The sequence below is a fragment of the Vulpes vulpes genome, chromosome 6 (genome assembly GCF_048418805.1).
Source record: "Vulpes vulpes isolate BD-2025 chromosome 6, VulVul3, whole genome shotgun sequence".
NCBI lineage: Eukaryota > Metazoa > Chordata > Mammalia > Carnivora > Canidae > Vulpes > Vulpes vulpes.
The window spans coordinates 99,807,202-99,826,828 of record NC_132785.1 but is presented as its reverse complement, the minus strand read 5'-3'; the positions used below and the strand labels follow the sequence as shown (position 1 = coordinate 99,826,828).

The 19,627-nt window shown below is 39.8% G+C and overlaps 1 protein-coding gene across 3 annotated transcripts; it reads right to left on the bottom strand.

Moving 5' to 3' along the window:
- Positions 1 to 1,055: 1,055 nt before the first annotated feature.
- Positions 1,056 to 18,976, bottom strand: CHURC1 (churchill domain containing 1). Of its 3 annotated transcripts, none has more exons than XM_072762621.1 (4): positions 18,746 to 18,881; positions 13,154 to 13,289; positions 11,410 to 11,480; positions 1,056 to 2,612 (listed from the first exon to the last, which is right to left on the bottom strand). In XM_072762621.1, the coding sequence occupies exons 1-4, from the start codon at positions 18,863 to 18,865 to the stop codon at positions 2,535 to 2,537; spliced, it is 405 nt and encodes a 134-aa protein (XP_072618722.1). In that variant the 5' UTR covers positions 18,866 to 18,881; the 3' UTR covers positions 1,056 to 2,534. The 3 variants fall into 3 exon arrangements, with proteins under 3 accessions (XP_072618722.1, XP_025864167.2, XP_072618723.1); XM_026008382.2 differs by lacking the exon at positions 1,056 to 2,612 and adding an exon at positions 2,640 to 5,268 and having other exon boundaries at positions 18,746 to 18,976; XM_072762622.1 differs by lacking the exon at positions 1,056 to 2,612 and adding an exon at positions 2,640 to 5,719.
- Positions 18,977 to 19,627: the final 651 nt, after the last annotated feature.

The window sequence follows — 19,627 nt, the reverse complement described above, 5'->3', positions numbered from 1 at the left end:
GGCCACTGCCCTGTCACTTTGCCTCACAAATGGTTTCCTGGAAACTGTTTGCTTTATCTTTCCTTCCTTGACCACTAGATGGAACATTTTACTTTGTTCACTGAAGCCCTGAAGGGACAGTTCTCCAAACTGGACACACTGTTTACAAACCCCAATGCTGGGTGGGGGTGGGGATTCCTCTCCTGTGGTGTTCCCATACGATTTCCCAAGCACCTGCATCATCTGAGAAGTCAATGTGGAATAAAGGTTAAGGATCCTGTCTGACTTTCAACTAAAGCTATGCCATCCGTGGTGCTCCATTTCAAGACGGGTAACCTGAGCATTACGGTGGGAATCCCCTGGCACTCTTTTGCAGGGCCTTCTGCTAAATTAAGGCCACCCTTAATTTGCCTCTCGAAAAATCAAGCCTCTCAAGATTCCTCCTCTTAAAGCCAACAGCTGGGGTGTGGGTTTTTTGAGGGCAGGACCACGCAGTAACTGATTTTAGAGCAGTAACTGCAGAGACAAACCACTTTTCAGGAGAAATGAAATACAGAATTCATACTGGATGCTAGTATGATTTGTTCATCATCTCCATAGTGCTAAAGGCTGTTGCTAGGTCTAATAACAGTGCAGCTATCCTGGATACTGGCATTATGCCACAGGCCATTTAGGGCCTGATATGCCAGTACAATGTGTTGGGTCTTTCCCATGAGGCTCAAGTTGAAGAAATTATTTAAAGATTCCCAAAGGATTAGGAATTAACAGTGGAAATGATCTTGCAGAGAGTCAGTAAGAGCCATAATGCTAAGAAAAAAGCTCCTCACTTGGGTATGGAAAATGCTATATGCTTCAGAAGGGACCTGACCAGATTGGCTCAGCAGGAAACAGGGAAGGCAGCAGGACTGGAGGAACTTCTTTCACAAGGACATTTCGTTTTCACTAAATCTTTAGTTGTGCTGTAGTTACAATGAAGAGAAGTGAGAAATTGTTTCCTTTATTCCTCACCTCATTTGTCTCCCTTTTGTTCTCAGAAGTATCAGTTTATGGTCATAAACAGACATGACAAAGCTTAATATAATCACCCACATTCAATCTTTTAATCAAATTCCCCTAAGGCACTCAGAAGTAGGAAGGCATCTCATAAACAAGCTTTCCCAGAGAGCAAAGATGATGTCACTCAATTTAGAGGAGGGACAGGACAATCATTTCACAGAGGGCTCTAACAAAAAAACAAAGCTTGGGGTAAATGATTTTAGGGAGTCAAAGTACACACACTGAAATTTATGATTTCCATGACTATATTCCCACAGTGATATCTCCTTAGTTTAAGAAATACTGAGCCAAACTCTATAATCACCATCACAACTGTCATCCAAACTATCATTTATTGACTATTTAGTGCACTCACACACTGCATAAGTACTTTATATATATATTAGATTACTTAATTCTCATACTGACCCTAGGAAGAATTTTTCTGTTTAAAGAAGTGAACAAGACACCTGCCAATGACAAAGGGCTCCAAATAGCAGTTAAAAGTTAAACTCAGGTCAGTCTGACTATAAAGACTGTACTTTTTTTTTTTTTCCAGATTTATTTATTTGAAAGTGTGCACATGTGCTTGAGGGGTAAGGCAGAGGAAGAGGGAGAGAATCTCCAGCAGATGCCCCACTGAACATGGAGCCCAACATGGGGCTTGATCCCACAACCCTGAGATTATGACCTGATCTGAAATCAAGAGTCAGACACTTAACCAACTGAGCCAGCCAGGTGCCCCAAAGCCTGTACAATGGCGTTTCCCTCTATTTCAGAGTTCCTTCATAAAGATCACTGATAACTGCCTGTAAACAGCATTGCACAACTTAAAAACATTTTTACTGATATATAATTTGATTTAAAAGCTCTGTGCAGACACCTGTGCCGGGCTCCCCACTCAGTGGGGGAGTCTGCTTCTCCCTCTGCTCCTCCCCACTGCTTGTGCTCACTCTCTCTCTCCAATAAAATCTTTTAAAAAACAAAAAATAAAACTGTGGAGGAGGCATGATTATTTCTATTTTTCCTTTGAAGAACCGAGGTGAAGATAAATTACTTGCCCAATGTCCCAACATGAGCAGGTAGCAAATTTTAGACTTAGGTCTCTTGGTTTCCTTTCCATCCAACCAGACTGTATCTTACAATACAAACTGTACTACAGTCAAGAAACACACAGCCTAAAACTGAGAGCCTCAAATTCAGTGAAGTAACTTAACCTTGTTCACAAAAAAGAAACAAAGAATTCTCGATATTTTGATAAATAACAGTGAACATATACTTTTTAGTAACTACTTATAAGTAATGAACTGTATCTGGTTGTGTCTACAATATATAAATTAATTAGTACTGGGAGAAGCCAAGACTATTTTAGAAAGACTACATCAGCTAAAACAACAAAACACACATGTTGAGCTTTGACTCCAAGAGCTTAAGTATGCAGACTCCAAATCTACACATCATGGAGTAAGTAGACAAAGAAGAAGATGCCAGGGCAAGTTCACTTTCCCAATTATATCTCTCTAGATGATTCCTTTTCTTTCTTGTATCTCAGGAAGGGAAGTAAAGAAGACTGATGTTTTTGCCTGGCTCCTCTTTATCTGAACAGAAAAATATGGATTTAGAACTGGGTTCAAGAGGTCTTTATTTGATTAGATCCATCAAAGAATTCCAGAAAATAAAGAAAGTATCACACAACACAGCACAAAGTTGGTTTAATAATAACATATGTGGAGAGGATCTTATGTTTTAAATTTCACAATATATAGTCCAAAACAGATAGATAATTTATTCAGTCTATAAGAGATGAGTCTATCAGTCGGGGCTTATAAAATCGTACTCTTGAGCTCCAAATGACTAAGTTGAAAACATTAGCAAACTCCAAGAAGGGACAATTCAGAGGCTATAATGGGCTTACTGCTGCTATTTAAAGTAATGAAGCATTTTCTCTGCTTTCTGGATCCATTTCACCAAATGATTTCCTCAGCAGGTCAGATATAGATTTGCAGAAAAGTGGAAAACATTTTCCAGGAATAACACAACTGATCTCTAAGGAGATGACTTAACTTTTCTGAATAACAAATCTTGGTCTGACATGCCTGCCTAGATTCCTCAGATGCTGTCACTGACATTCTCAGCTTCTTCCTAACCTCACCAGACCCTTAGACTTCATGTGCCCCGAACAGTAGTGTTGAGATGGAGTCATTATACTCATTGTGTGACCTTAGGTTCCTTAACTTCTTTGTATTTTAGATTCTTTGGCTCTAACACTGGATAACAACAGTACCTATTTCATGGAGTTGTGAGGATGAATAAGTGTTTAAAAAGGCTTTGGCACATAGTAAGTACTTAATAAACCTCAGCATTATTATTGTTGTTGTTGTTATATAACAAAACTTCCCTGGTATCAACAATGAACACTTTGCTCACTTTTTTCCATTACAAGCAAAGCTTTAGTTCAGAATTTCCAAATTTCTTACATATGAAGAGGAAACAATGTTGTCTCTAATGTCTGACACTTTAAGTTTAGGTCTCAGAAAGAACCAAAGCCATCTCATCGCATATTATACGTTATAGGCTTCCCAAAGCATTCATTTTTACGTTCATTATTCCATTTGGATCTTCAAACAATATTGCAAAAGAGGTAAAATATCAATTTTTATTAGCCCAATCTAACAGAAATGGGACAATAAAGACCAGAGTTACGCTTTGCTTAATGGTTATACTGCTACCAAAAGGTAGAAAGACCTAAATGCCAGGGTTTACAACACTCAAACCAGTATTCTTTCAACTATACAAGGTGAAATATTCTAAGATCTCTTTGCAGCAGATGAAATTATTCTGTTTATTTATATTAATTAAAGTCCACACTTTATTCAGATTTTGCTAGTTTCAACCAAATGTCCTTTTTCTGTCCCAGGACACTTCGTTGTATTTAGTTGTCACACCTCTTTATGATCTTTGGCTTGAGAGTTTCCCAGACTTCTCTTTATGGCCTTGACAATTTTGAGGGGTACTGGTCAGTTATTTTGTAGGCTGGCCCTCAACTGGGATTTCTCTGATGTTTTTCTCATGATTAGATAGGGTTATGGGTTTGGAAGAGGAAGACCACAAAGGTAAAGTGCCCTTCCATCATATCGTATCAACGGTACAAGCTATTATCGATAGGATTATCATCAAGGATGTTAATGCTGATCATTTGGTAGAGCTAGTGTATGTCAGGTTTTTCTATCATAAAGTTACTTTTCTCCCTCTGCATACTCTACAACATTCTTTGAAAGGAAGCTGATGTGAATAACCCACTCTTAAGGAGCGGGGAGTATCTACATATATTATTTAAAATTTGTAATTCTTCTGCATGGGAAATGTCTATTCTTCCAACTTATGTATTTATTTATTCAGTCATTTATTTATATCAGTAAGGACTTTTTTTTTAAAGATTTTATTTATTTATTCATGAAAGACACAGAGAGGCAGAGACATAAGCAGAGGGAAAAGCAGGCTCCACGCAGGAAGCCCGATGTGGGACTCGATCCCAGGACCCCGGGATCTCGACCTGAGCCAAAGGCAGATGCTCAACCAACTGAGCCACCCAGGTGCCCCTATCAGTAAGGACTTAATGGATATTTAGTATTTGGGTTATAATTCAATACTACTTTATTTTGTTGCTCAAACTGTTCTAACTTCAGTCACTGGAAGCTCCTTCAGTTGGCTCTTTTGTCCCTTTGACACACTCCCAATAATTGTTTTATAGGTTTTTGTGTGTTTGTTTTTGCACTTTCCGTGTGGCACATGTTTCAAGCTCATCTTGTATATTTACTGCCCCAGTCTTGAATTTATCATTTCTCCAAGGAGCCCCTGGTTCCTTTTACTGGAACCAAGACCTGAGATCTAGGTATGCTCCCATTCTGGTTTTATTTTCTAGCCACATCATTTCTAAGAGAGATTCTTCATTCTAGCTTCATTCTGATGTGAACTGGGAACTTTAGCAGAAGAATATAATCCCCTTAATTAATTTTTACAAATTACAAAGGATAGTTAAGTCTAAGCAGAAAAAATATGCAAATAGTTTTCATTATGAACTAAGTAAGACAAACCATCAGGCTTGCTGTATTGTAAACCAACACAACATAGTTACTACAGAACTGAACTGCAGAAGGATCCTTAGAATAACAATGTCATTTGTCGAGGGTCATCAGGGAGGATACTGATAGTATCTTCAGCTTTGCCACATAACAGACATAGCATGGTGTACTCCTAGAACAAGATAAAGTGCATAATAAGATTGAGGAACAGGGAGAAAGACACTTCATTACTTATTCTGGTAAAGCTATTCCCTACAAATTGGAATGGATATTCCCTCTGCACATTAGATTAATTTCTTCAACACCTATCAGAGATGTCTTAGGTTTATTCTGTGTATCCTGGAGTCTTATTTTATGTAAATTGAACACATGCTGATGCTTTATTTACTATGTACACAAGAATATCATCTTGGAAATGCATGGCTATTTCTTGGATTAAAGCACATATTGGACTAGGGGCACCTGGGGAGCTGGGTCAGTTAAGCCTCCGCCTCTTGATTTCGGCTCAGGTCATGATGTTGGGAGTCATGAGAAGGAACCTTGCAGTCAGGCACCGCATTGGGCATGGGGCCTGCTTAGGACTCTTTCTCTCTCTCCCTCTGCCCCTTCTCAACTTCCCTCTCCTAAAAAAAAAAAAATATATATATATATATATATATATATACACACACACACATATATATATATAAAATATATTTATATATATCTCCAAATACACACTGAGCTTGATTAGTGCTATTTAATTCATTCATTCATTATTTGAGAGAGTGTGTGTGCATGTGCCCATGGGGGGAGGGGGGGAGGATGAGGGGGTGTGGGGATGGGGAGTGGGGTGGCAGAGGGGCAGGAGAGGCAGGAGAATTTTAAGCAGGCTCCATGCTGATAGGACGACGGGATAGGACAGTAGGACGGAAGGGGAGTGGGAGCTGGGTGTGTTCAATCTCATGACCCTGAGATTATGACCTGAGCTGAAACCAAGAGCCAGATGCTCCGCAGATTAAGCCACCCAGGCGCCCCTAGTGCTGCTATTTAAAGTAGTGAAGCAATTTAAGTGTGGGTCTCTAAGGACAAATTCCTATTCTTAGAGCTGCTCCTTTCTAGATTATTTAAGACTACTCAGCAACAGAAATGATTTTTAAAAAGAAAGAATGAAAGATCGATCCCAAACTAAAACAACTATTTTTATCTACTCCAAGAAAATATACAATTAAGTTAAATCTACTCGTATGGCATGCCTCATATTTAGAGAGCTAGCTGTCTGGAATTTGATCTATTTTAGGAGTTTATGTTTCTTGGGCTTAACAAATATCCAGGCTGACAAAAAAGAATGAAACCTTGCCATTTGCAATGACATAGATGGACCTGGAGTATATCAGGCTAAGTGAAGTCAGTCAGAGAAAGACAAATACTTACGTGATTTCACTTCTATGTGTAATTTAAGAAACGAAACAAATGAGCAAAGGAAAAGACAAAGATGCACACAAACCAAGAAACAGACTCTTAACTACAGAGAACAAACTGATGAACAGACTGATCCCCCAGAGGGATGGGATGGTGGAAATAGGGGACTAGGATTAAGGAGGGCACCGGGTGATGTATGAAAGGGTTGAGTAACTATCCTGTACACCTGAAACTAGTATAACTCTGTGTGTTAACTCTATTGGAAATACAATTTTGAAAAATGTGCAGGCTGGTGACTGAAGAGATTTGTTTTAGGGAAAACTCCTAGGGCAAAGTCCTATTTTTATAGTTATCCCCTTTTAGAATATTTAATATGGGTCATAAACTATACACACATATTTCCTTTCAAGCTTTTGCTTAAAAAGTTTTTTTATATTCTTCAGGAAAATAAACTTAATGCTAAATCGATTAGTATTTCCACACTTAAAATGAGATTGTTAGCTGTCTAGGGATTGGTCAGTCAAGGTGGTTTATATTTCATGGGTATGGACAGTCACTTGAGAGAGGGTCACAGAGATAAACAACTATGGTTCAGAGACTCAGAACCAGGTAACTGCATTTCTGCTTCCTACCAGTGAGTTCAGTGGGGAACTTAGCTGTGACAAGAGAAAGATTGAAAAAAAAAAAAAAAGAGAAAGATTGTTTCTTTAAGGCCACACTTAATTTCAAGGTCTACTCTACTCATACAATATTGATAAGTAGAGGCTAGAGCTCAGAGAACAAACACAGGTCTCATAAATTAAAAAAAGAAACAGGGGCGCCTAGGTGACTCAGTTGATAAGTGTCCAACTCTTGGTTTCGGCTCAGATTATGGCCTCAGGGTCATGAGATGAGCCCCATGCTGGGCTCCACGCTCAGCAGAGAGTCTGGCTGAAGATTCTCTCCTTCTTCCCTCCCCCCACCCCAAAAATAAACCTTAAAAAATTGAAATAAAAATCCCCCCTATACAAGGTCTTTTACTGCTCTAAAATACTTCTGCTTTAAAAACAAAAAACAAAAAACAACAACTTCTGCTTCACCCAATCTATCCATTGACAAGTTTTTATTAAGTATCTCAATGCTCTGCAATGTGCTAGGTACACTGGCAGACATGAGAGAAGGCAAGGGCAGGTGTGACCTTGCAAAATGTATAATGTAACTGGAGAGCAAAAAAAAAACCTAACATGTGGTATAATCTGGAAAGACAATAATTATTAAATTATTAAATAAGACTGATTGCACCTGTAATCTTTAATTTATAGCTGGTTTGGAATCCAAATTTCACTGTAGGTCAATTATTTGGAATTCAAAGCAGTTTCCCACAGAAGTAATGTTGACCGCAGCAGTTAGATTGCCAGGAAATTCCAGGGAGTCTTTCAAATTCATTGTACAAGTACTATAGAATCTAGCCATACATAGTAGTACTTCTGTGGGAAAATGTGTCTAGAATTCTAACTTGGAATGCTAGAACATATCTCCCTGTTCCACCGCGATCAAGGCACCTTTTATCAAAACTGGCCAAGTTGGGAGAATGAGAATTCCCTCCAGTCATTCATGGAGACCCTCAAAGGTTCCACCTGGGGTAAATACAGCGACAGACATTTGGAAGAAGAGTGGAGTATGTGGAATCACACTTTTGAGAAGACCAGATCCTTTGCTTAATTCTGTGCATACCATGGCCATTTTCTTCGAAAACTATTAATTCTGACCCCAAGTCCTTTCCTTTCCTAGCCCACAGTGGAATAGAAGGCTGTCTCACAGATTCCCTTTTGTTTCCTAAGCAAACACATAGTCCTTTCAGTGACTTTTAGGGTGATACAAAAAAATAAAGGATACTGGGGGATCCCTGGGTGGCGCAGCGGTTTGGCACCTGCCTTTGGCCCAGGACGCGATCCTGGAGACCCGGGATCGAATCCCACGTCGGGCTCCCGGTGCATGGAGGCTGCTTCTCCCTCTGCCTATGTCTCTGCCTCTCTCTCTCTCTGTGTGACCTGTTATCATTTATAATGTATTTTCTGCTTAAACTCTCTACTCCTGTCTCTACTTTTCTCCCTACTTGTGCCATCAGAAAAATCTCACTTTAGCAATGATACTGTGGTTATTTTAAAAACAGAATTCTTGTCTTTTAGAGATATGTTCTGAAATACTGACAGAAGTGGTGATATAGTTGGGATTTGATTCAAAATAATCCTATAGGGAGATGTGAGATATAAATACAGCAAACTGAAGCTGGGTGATGAAGGTTAAAACACTATTCTGCCTCCTTTTGCCCAGAAGACATTTAAAACAAAACAAAACAGGGTTATTAGCATTCAAGAATGACATCTGTGAGACAGCTGATGGGTTTCAAGTGAGCCCGAGTGGGTGTGTGCTCACTATTTGAGAAAGTAAAGAGAAGGTTCTGACTGGAGACCAAAGCTCAGGGGAAAATCAGTTAGGGAACAATAGGAAAGGAAACCAGGGAAAAAGCAAAAGAAGACTCAAAATGATTTTAAAAAGAAAGAAAAAAGTCTGGCACTATGGACCTTAGGGAAGAAATCCTTCAAAAACCACAATGGTTGACAAAACCAGACCCAAGAGAGATGATAAAAGAGCTAAGAATGGAGGCAAGGTCACAGCATTCAGCTACATTATAGGAGACCTCTGAGAGAATAGTTTTAGTAAAGTGAAAATGAAAATCATTTAGTAAAGTGAAATGAAAATGAAATGAAAATGTTTGCAGATGGTTAAGAGGAGCACGGGGAAATAAAGAGAATAGGGTAAAGACCTATTCAAGTAAAGAAGGAAAAGGAAGGATGAAGATGACTAGAAGAGGAATCACAGAAGTAGCTGAGTGAAATGAAAGATTTTTGACTTATTTTTTAACCAATGATGAATCAAGTATATTTACTGTAAGAAATATTTTAAAACCCAGGGAGACAAAAGAAGATGCTGGATAGAGAGTAGATTGGTGAGGAAATGTAGAAAGGGTAGCCTTAGGGAGGAAGGAATACAAATCTTCCTCTCTATTGGGACAGAGGGAAGAGTCTGAGGTTGGACAATGCTATATGTGGTAAGCCAATGAGACTAGTGGGAAAGAAGAGAGAGGGAAGGCGGCCAGCCCCATGAGAACACTGAAATGAGGAGCTCAGATATTACACTGTAGCTAAAATGAGCTATGGAAGGGTCACAGTGGTGGTCTAAAGCATCACTTTCAGAAAATGAATCTGATGGTAGATATAGAATACAGGTGGAAGGAAGCAGATGTTGAGAGAGAAGATGAGGTGGAAAGCCCAGTTTAAGAGTTGGGGTTTTCCGAAGAGAATTTCACTGTCTGCAAGTTGTCAATACAAGCCATCTTCCTTTATCTTCTTCTCCCTACTCCGAAGTCATTTCTGGGGCAGTTTTGAAAATGGCTGCATTCAGTCATAAAGGAAATCAGCTAGGCTTTGCTCTCATGGCAGTGATGGGCAAAGGCTTAATTAGGGCAATCTTAACATCCATTTAGGGCCCTAAAAAGTTTAAGGGGCTTCAGGAGCTTCTGAAAAATGACTAGAAGCCATCCTTTCCACTCATGAAAGGACAGAGCTGCTTCTTTAAGCCCATGATATGCTCCATCCCCTATCTGGCCACTACTCATTCACTGAGATCTTGATTTTGCCCTAAGTTACATATAACATATAAATATCTTTTGAGACATAATTTTTGGATGCTGACAAGATGTTGTCAAGATGTTGTACAGATTAATCACAACATATCAGACCGGATTCTGACAGGTGTATAAGTGCTTTCTTCTACACTAAAATACAAATGAATGAGAATGGCTATACTGTAAAATTCTGTTATGAAGATTATTATTTTTTTCTAATGAAAATGCTACCCAGGGGTACCTGGGTGGCTCAGTGGTTGAGCTTCTGCCTTTGGCTCAGGTCATGATCCTGAGGTCCTGGGATCCAGTTCTGCATCAGGCTCCCTGCAGGGAGCCTGCTTCCCTGCCTATCTCTCTGTGTCTCTCATCTCTGTGTGTCTCTCATTAATAAATAAATAAAGAAAATTTAAAAAAATAAAATAAAATGCTACCCAAATTGGAAGGACTTAAAAAAAACTCCCCTGCCTGTTAAAAGCTCTAACCTGATTTTTATATCCTATAGATGAATACATAGTTCACTCTAAGTAAGTCAGTCAGTCTGAAGGCTTGAAAATGGAGGCAGTAAGAGACAGATACAGGCTCTAGTGTGTCCTTATGGTTTCCAGGTTACCCCTGGCTCTGCCCCACTGCCCAGCTTCTCTACCTGACCATCAGATGATCTGTGAATCTTCAACAACTCAGGCATACAGCAGCCTTTTGTACAATTCTTCATGTGCTCGGTGGTCCAGCTTCTTTCCTCCAACCTTGGTATAGCCATCCTATCATTTTACTTAACGAATGATATTACAATATCTTACCACAGCTGAGACTACAAAGTTGCTCGACTCTATACGCCTACTGGGGAAGACAAGGATAACCTCCTTATCAGAATTCCCATGCTCAGCAAGTATGAGGGCAGTGGGCAAGCCAACACTCATCAAAACCAACAACTGTGCAATTACATAACTGGATAGAGAAAAAAAAAAAAGCACAATTGTAACCTCATAAGAGCCCACAATGTGCTATTCTTTAAAAACAAAAATGACAGGCTTGAGATATCATGCATTTTGACTTGTGACTCTTATGAAGACAGCCTGGAACAGATCAATGTACATCTAAAGTGTCTCTCTTAACATACACAATTAGAAGAGAAGGATGGTCTCCTTTAATATTTACTAGTACTTCACTTATTAAGACTATATTTATATTTACAAAAGTACTTTTATTATCCCTCCCCACAATAATATACCATATATATACATTTACCTGAAATTCATCCATGATACTGAATGTGTACTCATGCCTGGCTATTATGTGATGACAATTCTTACATAGATCTGCCAAAACAGAGAGAGATTTAAATAATTAAGTGTTGGAAGGTCTCTTAAGGCAGTAAAATTTCTATTTTCAGCAAGGTATTGTTTATAAGAATCTTAACTGATATATTTAACACAGCAGCAGGAAACCCATTCTAATATCTACCTTGATAAGAAACCCAAAATCCATCACATAGCAACGCTACATAACGAATGGCCTCAACTCAGAGATTTAACAGGCATATACTAATTCCCATTCTCAGGACTTCTAGAAACTGTGCTACTAAAAACAATCATAAATAAAAAGCCAATGCTAGACATTAAAATGAATTTAATAATAAAACTCCTTAAAAATATAATAGGATTTATTTTTTAAAAATATGATTTATTGAGTGCCTAATGTGTGCCAGATATAGTTCTAAGTACTTTTTATCTGTTTACGTACTTAATCTTCTCAAAACCCAGAGGTAGATCCTATTGTTATAACCTTTTTAAGGATAAAGAAACAAAGGCACACCACAGTTAAGCAATTAGCAAGACTACTGAGCTAGAAGTGTGGGAAACAGAACTCAAACCCATGCATTCTGGCTCCAGAGCCCTTGCTCTTAACCACTGTGTCCTACTACCTCTTTAAAACAGAGTTGAAAGGGTTATTCCTGAAATAAAGAAAAAGACTGTTCTACTTTAGAACATTTAGAATATTTAGAACATTTTCAATGACTAAAGGCTTAGTGTCTCTCATATCTTTTTTACAAAATATTATTTGCACATTTATTCCTCATATATTCAGAACATACTGAAGAACCAGGTGACAAGCAAAAAGAGGATATAAACAGTTTAAATTATCATCACCATACCTAGGTGCTAAAATGTACACACACTTAATTTACTCACAGAAATTCTTAGAGTGCCAACCTCAGATCTGATTCATTTTTATGATACAGAGCTTATTTATTTGGTTCCTCAGCATCTAGAGGATGAGGAGCAGCATATGAAGGTAACACAGAAAGATAATGAGAGAGAAGACAAAAAAAGCTGAGAGCAGAAACAAGACTAAAAAACTGTAATATCCCAGGGTCATTCTGTATGGCAGCAAATAGCCCTAAACATTTTAGTAGCTGTTGGAGGACATCACTGTATTAGACTATAGTAAAAAAAGAAAACTCACATGAATGACCATAGGGTCAAAAAAAAGTCTCCGTATCTTGTTTCAGAAGGCATAAAGACTTTAGAATAAATAAACAAACAAACGGGATGCCTGGGTGGCTCAGTGGTTGTGTGTCTGCCTTCGGGCCAGGGTGTGATCCTGGAGTCCTGGGATCGAGTTCCGCATCAGGCTCCCTGAACCCAGCCTGCTTCTCTCTCAGCCTATGTCTCTGCCTCTCTCTGTCCCTCATGAATAAAGAAATAAAATCTTTAAAAAATAATAATAATAAACAAACAAAAAATGGTACCTGAATCATAAGCTTCAGTCATCTGCAAAAGTCACTTAGGCAGAATCTGTTGATGCTAGCTAGCATCATATTTACTAGCATCATATTTATCTTCCTCTTAAAAACCGAACTAGCAACTCTGTTGCAATACAATATAGAAACAGGCCTCATAAAATACAACGTATCAGTAGGCACAACATATCAGCTTTCTAGAGCAGGTCTCTGCCCCCAGATTTGCATGAAAATAAAAACTCTACTTACGATCATAGGTAACTATTTCTTCACCATCTTCCTCTTTGAAAGATTTGTTTGTGATCAGCATAAAATCCCGCTTACTGCACACTGCACAGCCTGTAAAGTTCAGCAAGAAAGAGCCATTCTCCAGGCAGATGTTACCCTAAGATATTAAAAATAGGAATTTAATTTTCTTCTATTTCAAAATCCGTGGTGAAAATAATTAATAGACTAAAAATTTCTAAAGGCAAAAAAAAAAAAACAACCCACAAAACTATGGCCAGAATTGACTTGCTTGAAGTCTGTACTAAGTGATTTTTGAAATTACTAGCTTTCCTCTAGAAGTGCTATTTATGGCAACTAAAACTGAAGCAGTGTTAAAGCTGTAAGTTTCTGAGGATTGCAACTGTGTTTGAGAGGACTAAATGCAAATGGTTATTTAGAAACTTAATGAAGCTTTAATAATATAAAATGTGAAAAGGAAAAATCAGAAAAATCTAATAGCCAACAATATTAAATGAGGCATAGCATAAAACTAGAATTAAAATACAATCAAAATGGAAGCACTGGGGCAGCCCGGGGGGCTCAGCGGTTTAGCGCCACCTTCAGCCCAGGGCGTGATCCTAGAGGCCCAGGATCGAGTCCCATGTCAGGCTCCCTGCATGAAGCCTGCTTCTCCCTCTGCCTGTGTCTTTGCCTCTCTCTCTCATGAATAAATAAAATATTAAAAAAAATAGAAGCACTGAATGATAAAAATGATCTTATACAATGTGATAGTCAGTTGATAGTTGAAATTGCATTTTTTGATGCCTTAAAAAATAATACAAAATAAGCAAACAAGAATAAACCCTCATCTCTACAGATGCCTGTCCTTAAGGGTATGTGTGATTCAGGCAGAGAAGATAAGCTCTGCAATTCATCAGACTGACACCACAGTGTTCAAAAGAAAGGGATTTGCTTCATCACTAAGAAACTGTAAATAACTTATGCTCCTAGCTCAAGGGAGGTCTTTGCTAAAGGCTTACTAATTGCTCAGGAAGTAATTTTATAAATACTCTAATTCAACCTCATTTCTGACCCATACATAAAGTATTCTTTAATAATTAATGTGACTAAAAACCAGTCAAATCAACACTTCTCCAATGCAGCTATGTGCTTGATACAGTGCAAAAGTACAGTGAAGGATTAGGGGATGAGTCACATCTTTCCTCCTTCTAGGTGCTTATGAACTAGCAGGAAAACCAGCTTTAAGTGATGCCATAGTGTAGCCTTCCTGGATTCCCAGCGCCACAGTCAACCTCTCCCTTTGGAGTGGCTCCTTGATGCTATGTATTAAGGAAGAGATTAACTGTTAGGGTGGGGGTGGGAGTGGGTGGAAGCGAGGAAATCAATCTAACTATATAGTTGGGAGATACTAAATCACAGGCACATCAATTTAACTGCTAAAGGGGAAAAATGGCCTTGGGGTTAAAGTTCAAATTTCCAACTATTAAGAACAGGTACTTTGATTTTTTAAAAAATAACCTTCACTGAAGTATAGCTTCTATATAATAAAACCCACATACTGTAAGGGTATAGGTGAATGACTTTTAACAGATATATATATCAATGTAACCACTACACCAATCAAGATATAAAAATTTCTACCTTCCCAGGAGATCCTTCAGGCTTTGCAATCTACCTCCAACCCCTATCTCACTTCAAGCATTCTTTGATCTGATTCTTATCTCTAGATACTAGTTTTGCTTGCTAAAAAAATTTATATAAATAGAACGATGCAGTACACTATTCTGCATCCCATTTCTTTTGTTCAAAATAATGTCCATGTTAATCATCTATGTTGTACTGGAAGCTCATTGCTTTTTATTGCCAAATAGTATTCCATTGAATGGATTCATCTGTTGATAGATTTGGGTCCTTTTCACTTGAAGTTATTATGAATAAAGTAGCTACAAAGACTCAGTAAGTCTTGTGTAGATATATGCCCTTCTCTTGAGTAAATATCTAGAAGTGGAATTGCTGAGTCAGATGGTAAAAATATGATCTATGCAAACTCTATAACTGCCCATTAATTTTCCAAAGTTTTCCATTTTCTATTCCCATCAGCACTGCATGAGTTCTAGTTGCTCCATATCCTCACCAACCTGAGGTACTGTATCTTTTATTTTAGCCCTCCTGATCATGGGGTATATCACAATAGTTTTTAATTTGCATTTCCCTCATGACTAATAACGTTAAGCATCTTTTCATGGTGCCTTACAATGTACCTTCTTTTGTGGAGAGTCTATTCAAATCTTTTGCCCATTTTTTGATAGGTTGTTTATCTTATCTAGTTTTAAGACTTACTGAGTTGTAAGAGTTCTTTATATATCTTAGAGACAAGTCTTCTGTCAGATTTGTATTACAAATATTTTCTCCCTGTTATTGGTGTGCCCTTTTTAAAATGATGTCTTTTGAAGAGTCTTGATTTTTATAAAGTCCAATTTGTCAAACCTTTTCTTTCACTATTTGTGTTTGTCTTCTAAGACTAGTATCTCTCATCTGTGAAAAATATCTACCACAAGTCTCCAGAAAATTTTATGAAACCAAAGATAAATATTTACTATCTATTCATTCCACACTTAATACTTTTTAAAAAAAATATTTTATTTATTTATTCATGAGAGACACACAGAGAGAGGCAGAGACACAGGCAGAGGGAGAAGCAGGCTCCATGTAGGGAGCCCAACGTGGGACTTGATCCAGGGTCTCCAGGACCATACCCTGGGCTGCAAGCGGCACTAAACCGCTGAGCCACCCGGGCTGCCCCACACTTAATACTTCTTGAGATGCTAATCCATTATTTTTCTCTGCCAATTTTTTGGATGAGTACACTATACTTGCTACCATCATCTTATTGTCCTTTCCTTTCCTAAGCTCAAAGTAGTTCCTGCTCTTACTGCTTTCAGAAATATCGCATGACTTCAAAAACTCCTTGAGTTGGTCCTCTGTGATTTCAACTGGTCAATCTCTCCTGAACAGGAAGAGAGTCCAATTCCTCCAAGAGTCGCCCATTCCACTTTTGCGAATCTGTTATAAAGTTCTTTGTTCTGACTCAAAGCCTACAACCCAGTAACATCCACCCACTCAAGATTTCTAAATCTGCCTTCTGAAATTCCAATAAAATTTTAATTCTTCCTCATGACAGCCCTTTAATTATTCCAGAACAGAACAGTCAGAAAAAAAGTGCTTATGAAAGACATTTTTCAAAAAAGAAAAGAAAGGTACTTTTCTGGTTTCTCAATCACCTCAATCCTTTTCTCTATTCTTCTTCTACTTTATTTTCACTTTCTAAATTATTCCTTGAAGCTCAGCCCTTGTTTCTCCTTGATTCTCCACATTCTTTTCCTAAGAAAACAAATCCTTTCTATTTTGACACTTTTATTTGGCTAGCTCATCTGAATCTCACACCTAAACTGCAATCCTGTATTTTCACTCGACTCCTTGGATGTTACATTCTCAATCTTGGATGAAACGTGATACAAACAATCTGACCATGTGAACCCCAATTTTGGTTCTCTCTCCCATATGCCTCCAATTTCTGTAATGGTATTTCCAATTTCCCAATTGCCTAGATTGAAAACTCTAAGATCATCTATAGTTCCTCCCGCCATTAAATGGGTTGAGTTCTATTAATTCTTTCCTTGAAATGAAGTCTTCATTATCTCATGCCTACACTACTGTTGCCATGGCTCCCCAAATACTCTGTAGGGCTCTCCCTTTTACATTCCCTCCCCCACCATAACCTCAACATACAGTCATAAGATTCATTCCCCTAAATAACAGATTTCAAAATTATTTCTCTATTCATTTTTTTCTGATGTATGCCCAATGCCTAAAGTGTAGAATCTAACTTTTTTTTTTTTTTTTTTAAGATTTTATCTATTTATTCATGACAGACACACAGAGAGAGGCAGAGACACAAGCAGAGGGAGAAGCAGGCTCCATGCAGGGATCCATCCGGGTCTCCAGGATCACGCCCTGGGCTGAAGGCGGCACTAAACCGCTGGGCCACTGGAGCTGCCCAGAATCTAACTTCTTAATACAATTTTTAAGTCTTTTGATTAGCTCAATTATTAAGAATCCAACCTAATCTCTTTAATACTCTTCCCTATAAACACCTCCCTTGTTGTGGTCTCTGAAAAGTGCAGTGTTCGTTACCGGATTCATAAAAATTTCTTTTTAAACTTTTTATGAATCAGAACACAGTGAAGTATATGAAACAAAAATGTACAGTATAATGCCTCTACCTAGTAGGTATCAGTAGTATCCCCAGTTGTGACAACTAAAAATGTCTACAGATAGTGCCAAACATCCTTTCGGAGGCAAAAACAAAACAAAACAAAAACAAAAAACCTCACCCTGTTGAGAGCAACCGCTTTAATTAATTCACTTTCATGACTCATTCATGGTGTTCCTATGATCCTATCACACTTTTCCAGTTTGTGACTACAAATAATGCTGGTATGAGCATTCTTACGCAAGTCTCTAGAAACATATGCATATGCACTTAACTTCTCTAGAATGGGAACTGCTGCATATCTTCATGTGATAATGTTACACCTTTTCCCAAGAAGGGAACGTGAGCATTCTTGTTACATATCCTTCCCCCAAAGACTAAGTATTACTCAGGATAGCAAGAGACCAGAAAACTGCAGATTTCCGGCCTCCCAACCACGACAAGAATCCTTGTTCCTGTTATATTCCCCAAGCCTCTGGCTCCTCCTTTCCTTCCCTAATCAAAACTAGCCTTCAAATCCCAAAAGAAGTCCACCTTTCTCTTGAGGAACCAGCGCTATTTCTCTCCCGTTTCTCTACACCTCGAACAGCATTTATGAACTGTTACTATTCATTTTCTGTGAATCACACTCCGCTAAACTGTAAGCTCTGGGGATGCAACGAAAGCTGCCTTTTATTTCTTTGGAATCCCTTTCTGGCCTCGCAAAGTAATCTAGCTACACACCTAAACGTTCAAGAAGTATATCCCGAATGAGAGTAAAAAAAAAAAAAAAGCTTCGGTAACCTCCCGAGATTGAGAAGAACCGAGATTTAAAAAAGAAAAAAAAAAAGTAAAGGCCGGTCATCTGAGTTCTGGCCTTGGCTCCCCAGTTCAGAGAACGTGAACTTGGGCAAGTGATTGCCCCTCTCCGGGCATTAGTTCCACCTGCAACACTGGGTTATACCAAATGGCCTCAGAGGTGGCTTCCCGCGCTAGAAATTCGGTAAGAAACGTGAATTTCGCCGAATCAAGCTTGAGAGGAAGACCCGGAGTTGGGGGGTGGGGGGCGTGTCCCTTCGTCGTCGGACTGGATTGTTGATGGTGGAGTTTCCCTTGCTGTGCCCTGGAACTCGAGAGAAAGTGGGGTGACGGCTGAGTTCAGCCGCCGGGGGGGGGGGGGGGGGCGGGGACCCGCGGAAACCGCGGCCAGAGGACGCCGCCGCCATCAAGCGCCTAAAGACAGCTACCGGGTCACCGCAACGGGCAGAGCGGCCGGGTCGGCCCGCGCCCAGCCTCTCAGGGAAGGCCGGCCGGGGCCACGGGCCACGGGAGCGAGAAGTCCTCGGCGCCCACTCGCTCACCCGGTTGGGATACTCCTTCTCCACACAACCCCCACACATCCCGACGCCGTTCCCGGGACACGGTCCTCCAGCGCTTCCGGGAAGACGAAACCTCGCGAGAGCAAAGGCAAGTTGCCGCATGCGCCCCAAGTCCTCGACCCTGGAGGGCTGGCTCTCGCGAACTTACTCGGAATCTCCGCCCCCTTCGCCCGCTGTTGTTATAGGGCAGAGCCCGGTCTCCCAGGCAACAGCGCGAGACCTGGCGTGGGGCTCGCGACACTACGGAGGGAGGGGGCGGGGCCGCGCGCCCTGGGGCGGGAACCCGAGGGGGAGCTCGGGAAGTTCTAACAGGCGCCGGCCTGAGTCGAGCCCCGGCACGCACGAAAGGGTGTTGTTTCTCGCTGCTTCGGCTTGCTCCACACATAAAGCCGAAATGATAATAATCTAAACACCTTTCCATACCAGGGAGAGCGATAAATCAGCTCTCAGCAGGTGAATAAGCAACAACCCAAGCGTCGGGGAAGAGGCACTTAGAGCTCTGCAGAGAATCTCCTAAAGCTCCTAAAAAGAGCGCGTAAAAGGTTAATAAATAAGTGACCATGATTTATCCCATTAGCGGTGGGAAACGTGTTTCTTTGTCACAAAACGTGCACACACTATGCCGATAGAACAGGGCGAGGTCGACGCTGCGGAGCTGAAAATGCTCGTGGTTGGATCCCTGCCGTCTCCTTTTCCTTCGTATTGAAGGAGCTTTTCACAGGAACATCATTAACCTGAATACGGGTATCCAAAATCTGTGCTTCTGAACAACCTGTCTTCATCCCACCCAGCTACTCCAACGGAGGTATTTAGTGGGAGCGTCAGCATCCTCCCTGAACCCTGCCCTACTGGAGTTAAGTCGGA